The sequence below is a fragment of the Aplidium turbinatum genome, chromosome 11 (genome assembly GCF_918807975.1).
Source record: "Aplidium turbinatum chromosome 11, kaAplTurb1.1, whole genome shotgun sequence".
Lineage (NCBI taxonomy): Eukaryota > Metazoa > Chordata > Ascidiacea > Aplousobranchia > Polyclinidae > Aplidium > Aplidium turbinatum.
In genome coordinates this window covers 5012445-5030872 of record NC_137482.1, presented here as the reverse complement: position 1 = coordinate 5030872, position 18428 = coordinate 5012445, and the positions used below count along the sequence as shown (strand labels likewise).

The window sequence follows — 18428 nt, the reverse complement described above, 5'->3', positions numbered from 1 at the left end:
ACTTTTTTCCCGCGTGAAAAACTATCACGTGTAAAAAGCAGCTCTACAGCTGAACTTTAAGATGTCGTACAAGAGGAGGCCGATGATGATGGCGACGATCCTGTAGAAGCCGTTTTAACCTCAGAAGCCCTGAAGTCAATCAGACAACTAGACCGATACTTCCGAAGTCACGACGATAGCGAACAAATCCTACATTATTTAGCTGCTAAAGCTGAACGCTATGTGGTAGAGAAATCTGTGTCAAAACCGAAACAGCTGAAGGTCAATGCCTTTTTTGCTAATAAACGATGAACTTCTCTACTACTGTACGTATGTGACGAGCACGAGCTGTATTGCGCAAATTTCCTGTAGCCTACCTTTCGCTGTAGGTTATTTTTTTTATACAATTTCTTTGTTTACTGTATTTTCTGCGTGACTTTTGTCAGTTTGGTGGTACACCGTAAACCTGACTAGATTATACACCTCTTTCTTTAATCAAAAGACAGTTTTGGAATAGTTTGCGGTAGTTCGTCTATAACGTCAATTCGGCCATAACGTCAGTTTTTGCAATCCCCTAGAGGTGCCGTTATAGGCGAATTCTACTGTAGCCTAATTGACAAATTTCGCTTTGTTTTGTCGCTTGTTACGCAATTTCTGGCCTATCAGAACTCTATGTTTTGGCTGAAGATCTGTTTTTGTTGTTAATCTTAATCATGATAGCCACCGTTCAGTGGTTACGCGCCCGGCTCAAGATCACGCGGCGCTGGTTCGTCTCTCGGGGTGTGCGCTTGAGCAACGCATTTCAGGATTGCTCTCCATTCAGCGGCACCTAGTGAATGAAATAATTTCCCGGCAACAAGACTTCAACAATCGGAAACTTCACTCTGCCAATCTCGGTAACCAGCCCTGCGTCAAAAGCCTCTACATGCATGCGAAACTACCAGGAACCTGTCAAGGCTTTGTCAGTCCGAGGATGAAGATTCAAAACCAAAGAAAAGGACCATCACACTCTTTGCGGCTCGGACCATCTAACTTGTATTATTTCCTGTAGAACAATCTTAAACTCCGTTCGGTTTAAGGACAGTGGGATACCGTGACAACTCACTTTACTGATTGTTCTTGCGATATGGACAGCTCGAGGGTCACTGAAAAATTGGCAGAAACACAAACAGTTTTTTTCGCTTTTTTGTAAATTTATGCATTAAATGAAATACTATATTTTGCTTGAAATTTTGGGTGCTAGAACATTGGCAGAACCTTACTGCAGCAGTGTGAAACTACCTACCGTTACCACTGTAGCGTGAAATCTGCCACTGCATAGCCTAATCATGACTTGAACAGTTATTAAATAAACATGATATTACACATTTCCATACATTTATTTTGGCAGTAGGCTACACACGTAGACAGGTCACATAGGCTACGCTGCACCTGGGTATGCGACGTATGGCGGTAGACCTCGTGCTGTAGTTGCAACAAATTTTGTCATAACAGTATGACTCTCCAGTTGTCCACCTTCTTTTTGAGTGAGCAATTCCCTACTTCTATCATCCCTAGTTCGGTTAAGCTCAACTAAACGCTAACGGAAAGTGTTCACTTTAGCTCCACCACCATAGATGAGGATTGGGCCTACGTATTTCACGAGTAGCCTAAGGTTTTGAAAAAAAAGAGTCAGATTATGTTAAACTTTAAGTATGACAGCCAATAAAGACTGCTTGCCTACCACTTAGCATATTAATATAATTTAGCAATTCAAGTGCCACTGTTATAGCTAGTCGGCTGGCGTATTTTTAATTTGCACTAGGTCGCTGCAGCGGGTGAGGTTAATTAGCCAATCAGAAGGCAAGATTTAAATCAGCTGATTGCAGGCATGCGACTCATGCACGTTAAAAAGTAGATTAGTTGAACGTTTCGCCGTGACCAGGAGGGTTAGATCTAAAGAACAGTCATTTCAATGACGTGAGTTCGATTTCCACCCCTGTCATTTCCCTACCTTTCTTCTAAGCTTATATTACTAAACAAAGCAAGAATTTACTGTTTGGCTGAGTGCTAGAAGGGCCACAATGACTGCAGTCAGCTGATTCATAAGAAAAATTGTCCTATGTTTGAAGCGTCTACCGGTCCAAACACTCATTTTGCTGCAATGACCTGCAGATTACAAATACGCAGTCAGTAGCCTAGCGCCCTACATAGGCCGCACTTCCCAGAAATTATCCAAATATTAGACTAATTGCAAAACGTATCTAGTGACTCTGCAATTAGACATCTGCTGAATAATGATAACAAAGTATACGCATCAAACTTTCAACTTGAAATGTTTTCCATTTTTGCAAAACGCCTTTCTTCGTTTCACTTCACAGCACTAGAAGCCACATTCATAAAAATTTTTAATGCAAACTTAGGCTAAGCTTGCTTATATTGAGCCACTCTGCCGACAACTTGCTTATATTGAGCCACTCTGCCAACAACTTGCTTATATCGAGCCACTGTGCGGACAACTTGCTTATATCGAGCCACTGTGCCGACAACTTGCTTTATATCGAGCCACTGTGCCGACAACTTGCTTATATTGAGCAGTGGCGTAACGTGACCACTTTGACAGGGTGTTCAGTGACGGCAAAGCAACAGCGGGGGGGTCTGGGGGGCCTCCCCCAGAAAATTTTTAAAATGAACATTGAATTTGGTGCGTTCTGAGAGCATTTTTAGCACAAATTCTGAACATGAACAGAACTGACAAAAATAATGTTGTCGGAATGGAGAAGAATACAAAATAGATATTTATTTGACAGCGCCTATTGAATGGTTGAACGCCTATTGAATACATAATTAAGGTGTTTCAGCAATAAGATATACCAGTAACATACAAACACTCTAATTACAAAACGATTAGATGTGTTGTTTTAGAATGCTGCATCAATGATACTGGCTGTTGCCATAAGCTTTGTTGCAGATTAAGACAAGCTAGTCCTAATTTACTGGCACTTGGTGCATAAAAAACATTTTATCTTATCTTGTTTCCAACTCTGATTACCTCAAACTCTAATCCAACAAGCTAAAACTTGCTATTGCCTGGGATTCCCCCAATGACGCGCCAAGGTGTTCAGATCAGCGAGTGAACAGCCTGGCTGAACTAAAACCATTGCTGTTTTCGCTGCCTTGTGACGTCACTTTTCTTAATTGTTTATTTTAAATAGCACTCGCAAGCTGTCAGTACAGTCAGTACACACCCAGCTTAAAGGCAATGACCGAAAAAAATTAAAGGCAGTGACCTCAAACGTTGGAGTATTAAAATTAGAAGGGGACGAGTTTTGCAATTGAAAAGAAAGCAATCAGCATGCAGCAAGATGTTAGAATATCATGAAAGTAAAGAACATCGACAACCGATGGAAATTTTCTTTTTTTCTGGATTTCTTGGGGTGTTCAGTGAACACCTTGAACACCCTAAATATACGCCACTGATATTGAGCCACTCTGTCGACAACTTGCTTATATTGAGCCACTCTGCCAACAACTTGCTCGTATTGAGCCACCGTGCCGACAACTTGCTTATATTGAGCCACTGTGCCCCGACAACTTGCTCATATTGAGCCACTGTGCCGACAACTTGCTCATATTGAGCCACTGTGCCGACAACTTGCTTATATTGAGCCACTCTGCCGACAACTTGCTTATATCGAGCCACTGCCGACAACTTGCTTATATTGAGCCACTGTGCCGACAACTTTGTTATATTGAGCCACTCTGCCGACAACTTGCTTATATTGAGCCACTCTGCCGACAACTTGCTTATATTGAGCCACTGTGCCCCGACAACTTGCTCATATTGAGCCACTGTGCTGACAACTTGCTCATATTGAGCCACTGTGCCGACAACTTGCTTATATTGAGCCACTCTGCCGACAACTTGCTTATATCGAGCCACTCTGCCGACAACTTGCTTATATTAAGCCACTGCCGACAACTTGCTTATATTGAGCCACTGTGCCGACAACTTGCTTATATCGAGCCACTTTGCCGACAACTTGCTCATATTGAGCCACTGTGCCGACAACTTGCTTATATTGAGCCACTGTGCCGACAGCTTGCTTATGTTGAGTAGCCTCAGCCAGTGAGCCACAAATCGTTTTTTTTTCTTATTTTCAAAAGATTATTTCACGTAATTTCACAGTAAACGTATTTTAGAGTCTGTTTAAAAATATGACGCCTTACGAGAAGATTTTCAAAAATTGGAAATCGGCGTACTACGTCACATAGGCCGTATAATTTGATGACGTCATAAAAAAGTATTTCGTGCCAAAGGGGGTGAGGAAAAGCAACGTAATGACGTCATATTTTATTTATAGCCTCCTATTATGTTGTCTTCAACACTGGGTGAGACCTTGTCGCGGTGTTGAAGCTTGTGTACTACAAAGACCCAAGAAGCTGTACTGAACACGTTCAACGAAATCAGAGAGGTTCTTGGCGAGTAGTCAGACTAACATCACCCTCCCACCTTCCAACCTGCACTGGGCCAGCATGGAAGGCTATGGCCCAACACTCCCCAATGAAAATATGCCAATAAAGACATCACCTCCCGTTCCCGGTGGATCAACGGAAAGAGGTCCATCCTCAGTACCTGCAGTACGCAGGGATACTGTGTGCAAAGATGACTACTGCGTACAAACAAGAATACCCGTTCCCGGTGGATCAACGGAAAGAGGTCCATCCTCAGTACCTGCAGTGAACAGGGGTGCTGTGTGCAAAGATGACTACTGTGCACAAACAAATCAATGCACCGGTACATCAAACAACAAAAAACTTTTCATCGCAACATACAATGTTAGAACTTTGTCAGAAGAGGTTCATCTTACCAGCCTATTGGAAGAAATAAAAACTATCAAGTGGCATGTGATTGGTCTTTGTGAAGTCAGAAGAAAAGGAGAAAAACTAATCAATATCAAGGATGGCCATCTGCTCTACCACAAAGGAAGAGAAAACGTTAAGCAGAGTGGTGTAGGATTTCTTATCCACAAAAATCTGGTCAATAATGTAAAAGAATTTCATGGCGAGTCGGACAGGATAGCCAGTGTAACTATAAAAATTTCGAAACGATATGATCTCAGGATTATCCAAGTATACGCCCCAACAACCCTCAGCTCTCAGGAGGAGATTGAGGCTTTTTATGATGATTTGCAAAGAACTCTAGACTGCCAAAAAACTCAATTTAATGTAATCATGGGAGATTTTAACGCAAAGATTGGTACAGGAAAAGAAAGTTGCTTTGGAAAATTTCCATACGGAACAAGAAATGAACGTGGAGAAAACTTAATCAATTTCTGTTTGAGCAACAACTTCAGCATCACAAACACCATGTTCCAAAAGAAACCACACCAAAAATGGACATGGAGAAGCCCAAATCATGAAACACATAATGAAATAGACTACATAATTACCAACAAACCTGAAATCTTCCAAAACGTTCAAACTCTTAACAAAGTAAATACTGGAAGCGATCATAGAATACTGAGGAGCATGGTCAAATTAGACATTCAGAAAGAAAGAAGAAAGTTATTTCGGTCAAAAAACAAACCATTACGAATAGACCCTTTTCACAAATTGTCATTCCAGTTGGATTTGAAAAATCAGTTTCAAGCCTTGGAAGAGCAACCAATCAATTACACAGAAAATACAGTTGAAGAGTTAAATAACAGTATCGTTATCAATCTTACAAAAACAGCTGAAAAGTATAGAGAAGTAAAGCCTAACAATGGTTCAAAACTGTCAACAGAAACTTTAAACCTTATGAAGAAGCGTAGAGATCTCAAGCAACCAATATCAGCAAGGAACAAAATCGAAAAAGCAGAACTTGACAAACTCATCAGTAAAAAACAAAGAAGAGATATAAGAAAATACAACTCTGATGTTGTTGAAGAAACAATCCGGAAAGGTCGAGGTTTTAAATTTGCCAAAAGGCAGCTGAGCTTGGGAAAAATTCATATGACTGGAATAAAAGAACAAGATGGCTCTATTACGAAATGCAGAAACCGGATAATAGAAAGAACAAGAGAATTCTATCAAAATCTCTATGCTAGCAATCAGGGTCAAGGGCCAGTCGACAACTCCATTGACAAATCTCAAATTTTAGCAACCATTCCAGAAGTAAATATCTCTGAAATAAAACATGCAATTGGTCAGATGAAACGAAATAAAGCGCCTGGTGAAGATAATATCACGCCTGACCTAATTAAAGATGCAGAAGAAACAATTTCATCACCTCTTGCCCATCTGTTTACGGAATGCATTAAAACAAGACAAATTCCTTCCAACTGGAAGAATGCCATCATCATACTTCTTCATAAGAAGGGAGACCAAAAAGACTTGGGAAACTATCGTCCGATTAGTCTTCTTCCAACAATTTACAAACTTTTTACCCGAGTAATTACCAACAGAATTGCTAAAGATTTGGACTACCACCAACCGAGAGAACAAGCAGGTTTTAGGAAAGGGTTTTCAACCATGGACCACTTGCATACTATCAACCAATTAATTGAAAAAACAAACGAATATAACATCCCACTCTGCCTTGGACTAATAGATTATAAAAAAGCGTTTGACTCTGTTGAAACATCAGCTGTCATTTCAGCACTGGAAAAACAGGGAATTGACCACTCATACACTCAACTTCTTAAAAACATTTACGCGGAAAATACATCTATAATTCGACTACACAAAGACTCTGAACCATTTCAGATTCAAAAAGGGGTACGTCAAGGTGACACAATATCTCCAAAACTTTTTACAGCAGCCTTAGAAGAAATTTTTAAACAACTTAACTGGGAAGAAAAAGGAATCAAAATTGATGGTGAATACATAAACCATTTACGTTTTGCTGATGACATCATCCTTATATCTGAGCAACCTAAACAACTACAAACAATGCTAAGTGAACTCAATACAGAAAGCAAAAAGATTGGCCTTCATATGAACTTTAACAAAACGAAAGTTATGTTTAACAAACTGGCAGACATCGGCAACAATATTCTTTTGGACGGAGCGACTATCGAAAAAGTTGATCACTATATATACCTTGGCCAAAAAATTACAACCAACTCCAATAAAGAAGATGAAATCAAAAGAAGAATATCACTTGGATGGCAAGCCTTCGGAAGAGCAAGTACGATATTTAAGTCAAAACTGCCTCTTTCCCTCAAGAAACAAGTCTACGATCAATGCATCCTTCCAACCGCTACATATGGTGCAGAAACTTGGAACCTTACAAAGAAATTAACATTTAAACTAAGAACTATGCAGAGAGCACATGAACGAATCATGATGGGTTTAACATGGAGAGATAAAAAGACTGCCGAATGGATCAGAAATCAAACGAAATTACGAGATATATTAAGCACAATCAAGAAACTAAAATGGTCCTGGGCAGGTCATATAGCAAGATATCAGGACAATAGATGGACTAAAAAATTAACAACATGGACACCACGAGAAACCAAAAGAAAAAAAGGAAAACCAAAAGTGAGATGGAGGGACGACATTGACAAACAATGCAATACAACCAATTGGTACCAACTAGCACATAATCATGTAAATTGGCATGAAAAGGGGAAGGCTTACGCTCTGCAGTGGGCTCTCACAGGCTGAAAATGATGATGATGATGATTATGTTGTATTGTTAAGACGTTAAAAAAATAATAAATATCAAATGAAGAGAAATAGCTAACAACTTAACAATGCGCTTGTGGAAATAAACTTGGCATTTTCATGGAGATCGTTTTGGGAATTATTTAACACAACACAAGATCCACACTGTGTGTCAGAGGCTACGCGAATTAACTTTCCACTTTTATCAATCCGAGCCGGGCAGTCCAAGCTTTGGTTAAAATTATTTCCATTAATTTCACAATGTTTTTGAAACGGAAAACCGTTTGCAGAAATCGGATAATTGACGGAACAATTTTCGTCATCACTACCGGAACAAGAATGATGGAGCTGCTTCGACATGAAGTGATTACCATTAGGTGACGTAATGATTTCACTGCAAAACATAAAATATTGCCAGAATTTAAACAATACAGAAAAATAGCCTACTTTAATGCATATTTGTATCGTTTGTATGGAGCGTTTTCGTTAGTCGTTGCCCATTCTGTGTTGCAATCTTTCAGAAATTGAGGTTGACATTTTGACAAGGGTAGAATTTCTAGTAAAATCATAGCTTAGGAAAATAAAACCGTCTAGGCAGGCCTTAAGTTTTGCATCAAAACCAGTCTCAGAAATTTTGCTGACGCGGTTTTAGAGATTTGTCAGCAATTTGCGGATATGATAATATTAATATTACCTGCAATTGTCTCCAGGGCAATCCATTCGTGACGGCCACTTGGTAGCGTGCGTGGACGTTATTATTGGAATTTCAATAGTTTCTATGACTTTAAAAGGGCTTGTTGGTTGAAGCGTCATCTAGCGGTTAAAACAACATAGTCTTAGTTTAACAGCTAGAAAACATTTACCATCATTAAAAAATTAATAAAAAATTAAAATTGGTTAATATTTTTTCCTACAGAAATATACTTTTGCATAGCTTAAAACTTATTTGGGATAAAGTGAATGTCATCTGAGACACCGAGATCTAACCCTGGCACGCCATCAGCAAGAAGCGGTTGACTTGATCACATCGAAATAAGTTGAGAATTAAAATAAAGTTCAACCAGCCTCATGTTTAAAAAGAATATATGTTTCGCTACATAGTAATGAGCATCTTCAGTTCTTATTCAAATAGAATCTATTTGAATAAATTTTTGAATTTTGAATAGTTAAGAATTCTAAGAATAAAGAATTCTATTTGAATAAGAACTGAAGATGCTCATTACTATGTAGCAAAATATATATTCTTTTTAAACATGAGGCTGGTTGAACTTTATTTTAATTCTCAACTTATTTGGGATTAAGCAATCATTGTTGAATTTTAGACCTACAAATCGCGTTCAAATCAAATTACTTTTTCTGCATTACTCCTATGCTGTGTATAAATCAAAAATACTAAAATTATAAGAAACAAATTGTTAGATTGGCCTCTCATCAAGAGAAGAAGCCGCAAACGATGCATATAGCCTACTTATAAAACTCAGAAGTAAAAGTTAGGAAATTAGCAACTTCGCATGTCGTGTAGCTCCGCATGTGGTGAAAATGACTTGCCGTCACACCATTTTTTATTTTTTATTGGCTCTAGAGACTTGATGGATCAATCTTGCTAAATTGTTTTGTTCTGGCCTAGCGACACAAATTGTCTTTTCGTTAATATTTTTTCTCTTCAACATAATTCCATTAATCCATTATTTCCAGCACAAATCTTTAACAGAAATATAATTTTTGGAGGCAAAAACAATTTTTCGTTAGAGTTCGAATAATTAAATTGTTTTTTTTTTCACTTTTGGATCATCCATGGCCACCTGGAGATGCGGCCTGATTTGTCACATTTTGCAGATTTTGATTACAGCTACTGCTAGTGCTTGACTGACATTTTTTGAGATGTTTTTACTTTTTACGGTTTCCTAATGATATAAAACTTTTTTGTTGCCTTGGGGAAGCAGTAGCAAATGAGAAAAAGTAAGTTGAAAAACGTAAAATCAGACTGTTATTGAAAAATTAACAGTCTGACTAAAATCTTCGAAATCAAATTTTCTTTGTTTTTCAACATGTGAGGATGTTAAAACCTATTGTGTCATCTGGTGAAAAGAGTAAAGAAAGCGTAAAAATCTAATTTTTAGAAAATTTTATTTAAACGTTCGCCCAAAGTTAGAAAAACCTGGAAAGTTATGCAAAATGTAACAAATCAGGCCGTATCTTTAGGTGGCCATGGATCATCAAAGAACCAACCATCGAAAAATTAAAGGTTTTCAAATTCAATCTCCACTTTTCAATCTCACTGCATTGAAGAGAACTATAAGTTCGTAACAGTTTGCAGTTAATCCCATCTATTTAGGCAGTTTTTATTCTCAAAACTAAAGTATGGCGTAAAGTTAAATTGTTTTTGCTGCGTGAGGAGACATACAAGCTGATTTGTCTATTTTTAGGTGAAAAAATACATAACTGTTCGTCTTTATCTGGTGTAAAACTGTTACAGTTTGGCTTTGTAGTTGAAATGTGTGGCGTATGCAACCTTAATCATTCTGATCACTGCCTGGAGTACATTCTTCATCGTAAAAAATTACCTTGGGGTGAACATTTTAGAAGGTGAAGATAGACTATACTATATTGTGGGAAGGCAAGAAATTGAATACGGATTATGTTCCTACTAAGGGAGAAATACACAATACATTTGCTAGAAGGCATTCTTCACGTTTCAAACACTTTGTAAACTCATCCACCCGAAAATTGTGTCAACTCTCATCCAAGTAAATAACTCACACGAGTTAAAACAAAAAGATCAACAACCTCTGAAACACAGGTAGCTCTACACAAAGTGAAAATTACATGACTTTTAAAACTCTTTTTATGATTTAAAAAAAAAATGCCAAAAAGGCATTGCAAAGTAGTATCTGCAGACAGAGGTCAACTGTTTTGATCTTAGGTATCTCTTCAGTACAGTAAAAGAAAGTAGATGTTGATCTTTTTTTACTTTTCATTTTTCTGATTCGTTTGGCTTTAAATTTTCTTTCTTTAATTGTATCTTTGCAAATCCTTCTCTTGTTTCATGGTTCAATATGACAGATGTTTGAGGTGCAAGCCCTCTTTTCATTAAATAGCTTATGTTTAACAAAACTGCTGCAGAACTTGTGTTTATAAATTAAATAATTCACTCTCATTAAACTGGCCAGTTTTATTTACTTTATTTTTATAACTTTGTTAGAAAAACTTTAAAGCACTCAAACTTAAGCAATTGAAGGTAGTCTTGTTTAAATATCCAGTGTAATTTTCAGTGTTAATTTGCAAAGACAAAGTTTTACAATCTATCGTGTTACCTTTTTAATCCTTGCTTGCTCAGCTTTTTGTTTCATGTCGTAAAGCTTCCTCTGGCTACACTTAAACCAAATCAAACCAGTGAATACCAAACAGAAGCCTGCGGTCAGGAAAATGAGTCCTTTTATGGATATCTAAAGATAACATTACGTTAGATTAACGTCGAAAGAAAGTCAACAGTGGAAACAGGGCCGTTGAAAAGATAATTTGGGCCCGGTGTAACGGTCCAGGAGTTACTGCGGTCCAAAAGTTACCGTGCTGCTGTAGCGTGGCACTCTAGAAATGACGTCAGACCACAAATAACCAGAGCTGCCCGGCGCTTCTGAAAGCGATACAAAAACAAAAATTTTACAACTAAGTTTAATTGAGTAGTTGCTCTCAAAGTAATGCCTACCTTTTCATTTAAGATTAATTAATACCTAAAATTGTCAATGTAACTTTTTGAGCAGTAGAAAACGAATTATATTTGGCAACCCTGGTAACTCTTAAACAACGGTCACTCCTGGGCCGTTACACCGGTACCAATGAGACCCTCTGGCTCTAAATTAAGATACTTCTGAAATATCGCAGGATATCCAAAAACACTTGGTGTTTTTTCAAGTTCCCTTTGAAAAGGCTATGGGTCACCAAAATCATCTTGGGTCCGGTCGAAAAGTATCCCTAGACTCCCCTATCAACACTACTGAGTGAAAGTAAAGCCGTTTTTTTAATCAAATCCATTTACTCCAGGTTGCGCTTTGCATTTTCAACCTTAGATTTATAACAAACACAGCAAAGAATTTTTTTTTGGCGTTTTAAACAGTTTTAGGTTTTGTATCACAAACTCGCAGATTATCTTTCTCGTCTCTCACACTATTTGTAAGGTGGTTGCCAAATCGCACAACGTCTTAAATTTAATCTTGTTCTGAGTTTAGTTTTTAGGGCTAGGCTACTATAGTATAAATTTTTACGGTGGAAATTAAAGCTGACAGTTGTTCCCAGCTTTAGATCAATGGAAGCCCATGGAAAGATTTCAAAAAGTCCTGAAATACATTGACTTGTAGAAAATTTAAAATACTTACTAAATACTAAAAGTAACCTAGTTTTTCAAAGTTTTGCTCAAGGACATGCGTAGAAGTTATATCTTCAGTAGCTTTATCATTCAAACACAGGAGTCAGTGTTGATTATACAAATGCCGGGAGCTACTGATCTAGTACAAACATCACAATAGTTGACAAAACGCCAAAAAGTAATGAAGGAAATTAAATGGAAACCCCTATTTGTATTCTTTAGGACAGTGGTTCTTGACCAAGGGGAGTTGCACGCTCCCTTATGGGGGCGCCAACCACTTCTCATGGAGTGCGCGAGCTCTATGCAACAATAAACGAAGTAAACCAGTCAACAGTCAAACACGATAAGTGTAGCCTACAGTGAGCCGTTCAGTATCGGTCATAACGTGGCTACAGTAACACTTGTGAACCTCCAAATGTTAGACTAAAGACCACAATAATATTTTTGAAACCTTAGCCTATATAATGTTTAGAAAATACTTTTCTAATTTTATATGTAAAATGTCATTTTACAGAAGTATTATGATGTTATCATAAAAAGGAATCCTAAATGTGGATACTATTTCCACGTTCAGCAAGTAGACGTTTTGAAAACTAAACTGTTTTTCCTTCAGTGCTATTATTAATGACGATGGTGATGTGTCAGCTATTACAAATACGCATAAATCGTATACAAAGTAGCCTAATTCAATTTACCACGTAATGGAAACAAAACAGGTCGACCAAAAAGAAGATGACACCAGTGACCATAACAAGAGCGGCAATGATCAGAGTGCACACGCTCCTCCGCATGATGGGATGGAGCTCTTCTATTCTGCAAAAATTGATATTTTATTGTTGCAACACAATGGCTTGAATAATAAATACAATAGTAAAAATATTTATCGTTCTGTGTCATCTTTTTATGAATAAAACAGTCTTGTGAATATAATTCAAAATGAAAAAATATAATGATTGCTCAATGCTCATTTATAACACCAACCAGAAACAATTGTTGCATAAAGTTGTGTTCAAAAGCTTATGAACAGAGGGAGGCTACAAGGCAGATTGCTTCAAAACAAGAAGTCTATCTACATGGAAATCGGACTCTATCATTTAATAAAGCACAGAATGTTAATCGTTTTATCGATTTGCCTGATTCGGTCGTCGTTGCTGTGATACTGGAAACAGTCCAGTTTTGTTTGATGTGACCTTTTATTGGTCAAAATTGACCATCTTTTTACGAAAAGCAGCTTGAAATCGAATCAAGAAAAACTAGTTTTGCTTTGAAAAAAAAACGAAATTTTTACCCAGAAACTGAAATTGAAAGAAACTCAAAACAAGAAACTTGTTAAACCGAAACGAAATATTTTTGCTTCGAACAGCTCTAACAAAGATCTATTTTTGTTGTTTACCTTTTTGAAACTTTAAACTTCCTTAAAAACTGCATCACTGAAACATATTGAGAGCCGAAAATAATCGTGGGTAAACAGGTTCTAAATTTACGATAATGTAAACATTGAATAGTTTCACTTTAGTTGAAGAAAAGACAACTATGAATCCAAGCCAAGTTGTTGCAAGCAATCTAACGAGCATGTTCACGTTTTTTTTCAATATAATAAAAAATGAACATAAAAAATGTTACTGCTTTCAGATAAAGCGCATTCTTATCTGACATCGTAAGTAACTGTGTATTTTGTGGATGATGTGACAAGGATTTGTGGAAGGGGGAGAGGTGAATGATCATTGATCACCCTCCCTACAATATAGAAAATTAACTTTAGTCGCGGTGTATTTGCAACGTCAGAATAATGTAGATCATTGTGTTTTGTCGCAATCGCCTACTCCCAAGGCCACTTGCTAGGCCAAGGCCACTTGTTATTTGCAGCTCTTACCTTCTCTTTCTCATACTCTTCGGTAACTTGTCTCTTCCACCCATACTGTACTTTATTGCATTCCTGTGAAAATATTTTCCAATATTTGAGGTGATCCAATGAAATAATAATGAAAAAAAATGCCCTTCTACAAATAATCCAACTAATCTTATTCCTGCTGTACAAATTAAGTAAGTTTTCAATAGATTAACATCTGGTTGAACACCACGAAGTTCTTTGAACAGTTTAAAAAAGCACACTGAACACAGAATAACTATATCAACTACACTAGTTGACATCTTGAATTGACACATTTGTTTTAAAAGTTACTGCACTTTCTTTTTTGAATAACTCTGTCAATCCGAAAAACTGATTGAATTAAGACCCAAGAATGTGAACTACTTAAGATTTTTATTTGTTTTTATGACGCAACCTTAACTTTTAGTTGCGTATCTCTGACGTATCTGTACGAATAAAACTCTAGTTTTGTATCTTAAATATTCAACTTGTATTACTTCACTTAACTACAGCATTCCTTTGATAACTTGATTTGATTTTACCAACACAACTACCTGTATTAAATTTTACATCATTTGATTTTACCAACACAACTACCTGTATTAAATTTTACATCATTCATGAAGACGTGATAATGAATTCGTTCAATGCGCACGTTACAACGAAACTACTGCAATTCTCACTACGCCATTCATTGACTAGTTTTAGATTCAATTCTTCCGCTTAGACAAGCATGCAACGTACACCAGTTATCACCTACGCAAACTAGTCAGTTCGAACACGAAGAGAGGCTATTAAACTGCGAGTAAACAACAAAAGTTGACTTGATGTCAGGTAGTTGTAGATCATGTTAACACGGTAAACAGAAAAATGAGCTACAGTCAGAATTTGAATGATCAGAAAATATTGTTTGCGAACAATATCACAACCACAACAGTAACCTTAGTGGTGAAACTGTTTGGAAATACTGCTTCTTTGAAACAGAAATGAAAGTTATTCATTTTGTAATCGTGTCTGTTGACAAGATGTTAGATAGGCCTACCATATTCCTGAAAGTGAAAAGAGTAACTGCTCATTGGACTTGATTACGTATTCAGTGTGGACTTAATGAGACAATAAGCTTAATAAGCAATTTGTGACAGCATCTCGCTTAATAGAAATTTCTCCAGTCGTACAGATACTTATACGACAATAATAATAACGTAAGAAACCTTCTTCTAAAACAGTTACTAAGAAAATGAGTGAAACAAGCTAAAAAATCTACCTTTGTATAATTTATTTTCACCACTCCCTCTACTCAGAGTGCAATTAAATTGGGTAGGCGTAGTTGCTGAGAAAAGAAAAAGGAACTGGTCACCCAGGCCTAGCATTACGAGTGCAGAGATGCTAGTACAGTGAAAAGCTCACTTCTGTGTGCTCATGCACTCGTTAGCCCAATGTGTGTCAACTTAGGTTTTGACTGCAAATAGCCTACTTAATGTGAAGTTTTTACTTCCATCACTGATGATAAATGGATATTAAACTTTTGAAACAACAACAACAAAATAATCTACAGTGGATATTGTATGGTACATCTTGTCAGTTGACTGAAAACAATTAGCTCTGAAGAAGGCTACTATTTAGTTTAAAACAGTGTTAATAATAGCAAGGCTGCTTGTGCGAGAAATGCTATGAGTGTACCATAGGCTACACAGCAATGGTAAGCAATTGGTGGTAAACAGCATTTTAGACTGTGACTTTGAAAACAGCGAACAAGCAACTCCTTCTGCTTCTCACTCATTTACAGTGGCGATTTTAATAATTTACATCAACCAGTTTATTTAAAACTATTCAATTTTAATTCGTTTAATTTAGTTGCTAGTTCGATTCCCGCTCAAAACCCATCGATATGTACCACAATATTGATTTCAAATATTGCAGTTATTTATTTCAGTCCCTTATCACTACCATTATTTACAGATATTTGTTTAGATGTATCAGGAATTTCCTGAAGAGGGCAAAGAGTTCGTGCCGAAAACGTTTCAATTTATTATGTTGTTATTTTATTAGTGTATTGTATTTGTTTTGAACAATGCTATTCAATCCTATTAAGTTATTGTCAGTCATCTGTTTATGGTATTGTAAAATTAGTTCTTTCCAAGGGCCAAAGCTATAAAAGATACTTTGATTTTACATTCCTACAAAGATTTACAACTGCTCGTTGCAGTCTACCAAAATTCGAAAAAAGATGTATTATGATTTTTGTTACTCAAATATTTGCTTCATGACGCCTTTTTTTTAGAATTTAATAATCGCATGATCTTTATGGGACATTTCTATCGCCTTTTAATGGAAAAAATTCAATTTTAAAAGTTCTAATTTAGCAACTGATAAACGTGTGGTGAAAAGGTCGCAGATTGGAAACCTGTCACGGATTACGTTAACATAAGCTGCAAGACATTCGCAAAAAATGTAAAACTTAGCTTCAAAGCATTCAAGTTACCAACCCTGCAATTATTTTTTATATTCTTTGATTTTTTACATTTTTAATCCATTTTCAGAAAGCTTTGTAATTCCCTTCCTGAGATGAGGAAATTAAAACGTCACAAAAATCTTGCAACAAATATTTCGGTCAATCAAATAAATACGTTTCATTCTATTCTATTAAACAAAACCTGCACATGCACGTCATGCAATAAACCGAAGGGTTATCTCAACAAATGATTGACTATGAATTGGGATTTAGGATTTTTTAATGCGGTAAAACGGATGATGTGATTATCCAATATAAATGGAAACTAATCTACTGCACAATAACAGCGAAAATTCAAGAAGCAACCAAAAAGAGGCGAGCCACATGCGACTCGCGAGACCCAGTCTTTGTAACTACTCTATTGTTCAATAAACAGCCTTGTTAAAATTTTGAATATATTTTTGGCTTGGTCCAAATAAGTTTTCAATCTTTCAATAATTAGATCAGCCTAGCTTTAGCCCACAAGGCACAATATAAACACAGGAAAGCATTTAAAGCACCTAAAACCTCCACGGGTCTGCTACTATTCGGTGAGTCCGATTCGGTGAGTCCGATTCGGTGAGTTTCTAACCTCTAACCCCTAACCCCAAACCCCTAATCCTAAAACGGCAATGATAATTAGGCTACGGTACCCGATAATTAAAAAAAAAAATTGAAAAAATCCCCCGTTAAGGAATCGGACTCACCGAATCGGACTCACCGAAACGGGCTATTTCGAACCTCCACAGTAGATCAAAGCAAAAAAAAAACAGCGAAAAACAGAAATGCGATTGCCTTTGTCAAGTGGTTCAAAGAAGAGAGAAATTTTTTGAACTGCAGCCCATCAAATATAAAATTGCAATGCATTGATACGCATTTTCCTGCCCTTTTTAAAGTTAGGCACAATAATCTAAAACAAACGCTAAACTCAGGAGCTGAGATGCAAGGCAGCTCATAATGTTAATTTAAAAACAACACAATTTCGAAGTAAAAGAATTAAAATTTTGTTAGAGTATGTTAATTAATTAATTCATCTGGAATAATGCAACTGCTTTCTTGTACTAAAACAATTGAAGGAGCTGCAGTTCTTATAGACGAGTGCCACTGTCTATACGCTTTTAGCAAACTGTAATATAGCCTGCTGCATCTTGATGCTGCGGTTATCAAACATGCAATACTTATTCTTACCGGTCGGAAGGAAATTTACGTCTGTTCATCACTGGCGTTCTTGACCCGGTTGCGGACTTTTTTCCTGCGTTTCCATCATCTCTGGAGGAATTTATTGGAAGTGTTTGACCTCCTTCTGTTCTCAAATGGCTGTTCAGCATCGAGAACATACCCGCCATTACGTGATTGGTTTTCTGAAATTGAAAGGAAGTGTCGCTAGATGTTGAAACGACGTAGAGATGGCACCATTTCTGGATAGGTTTAAATTTTAAATCAAAAATCTGACCAGTAATCGTGATATTCTCGTTAGTACCGAAGGCTTGCTATGATGTAAATGCATTTTGTCATATGCTAGATATTTAATAAGGAAACCACTTTACCTGTGTAGAAAACCTACAGTAAGTAAGAACCTGATATGTGTTATGCATGTGGTGTTAAATAAATCTCATGATTAAGCCTATGTAGCCTACTATTATACAGTAGCTGTGCTCTCCTTTTCTTTATGTTCTTATTTTATTTACGTACTTCATACATGCTTCACACACGCATATGACTTTAACATCTATCTTTTTGTATAACAGCTATAAATCAAATGAGTCTTAATTTTTCTTATAGGTCAGCCGTTTACAGCACTATTTTGTATTTTCATTATTGAACTCTGACAAAGGAAACGAATAATTTTGATGTCGTTTATAACTCTGCGCGATTTAACTATATTAATATTCCGCCCCGGTATCTGTCAAGGCTTTGTCAGTCCGAGGATAAAGATTCAAAAGCAAACTTCGTGTGATTCTAGCGCTTAATTGAGTAGCGCTTAATTGAGTCAATCGACTCACTTTATGGTTGGCTTCTCTTCTTCAAACTTTTTCAATACGTAATAGATCTTCGAAATTCCACTTTGGTGCAGTAAATTGAAAATACCA

General features: G+C 36.8%; 1 protein-coding gene across 1 annotated transcript; it reads right to left on the bottom strand.

Annotated features, from left to right (window-relative positions):
- Positions 1–7637: 7637 nt before the first annotated feature.
- On the bottom strand, positions 7638–17684 carry LOC145779746 (uncharacterized). Its single transcript, XM_082591385.1, has 6 exons — positions 17527–17684; positions 13851–13913; positions 12673–12790; positions 10929–11060; positions 8309–8427; positions 7638–8008 (listed from the first exon to the last, which is right to left on the bottom strand). The coding sequence occupies exons 1-6, from the start codon at positions 17682–17684 to the stop codon at positions 7690–7692; spliced, it is 909 nt and encodes a 302-aa protein (XP_082447511.1). The 3' UTR covers positions 7638–7689.
- Positions 17685–18428: the final 744 nt, after the last annotated feature.

What these genes read in the sequence shown, in the direction of transcription:
- LOC145779746 (XM_082591385.1), bottom strand. Translation starts at nt 17,684, where the DNA reads ATGGCGGGTATGTTCTCGATGCTGAACAGCCATTTGAGAACAGAAGGA. An exon ending in CGTAAATTTCCTTCCGACCG is followed by an intron (nt 13,914 to 17,526) that starts GTAAGAATAAGT and finishes ATATTTTCACAG; the next exon opens with GAATGCAATAAAGTACAGTA. An exon ending in AGCAAGCAAGGATTAAAAAG is followed by an intron (nt 8,428 to 10,928) that starts GTAACACGATAG and finishes TTTAACCGCTAG; the next exon opens with ATGACGCTTCAACCAACAAG.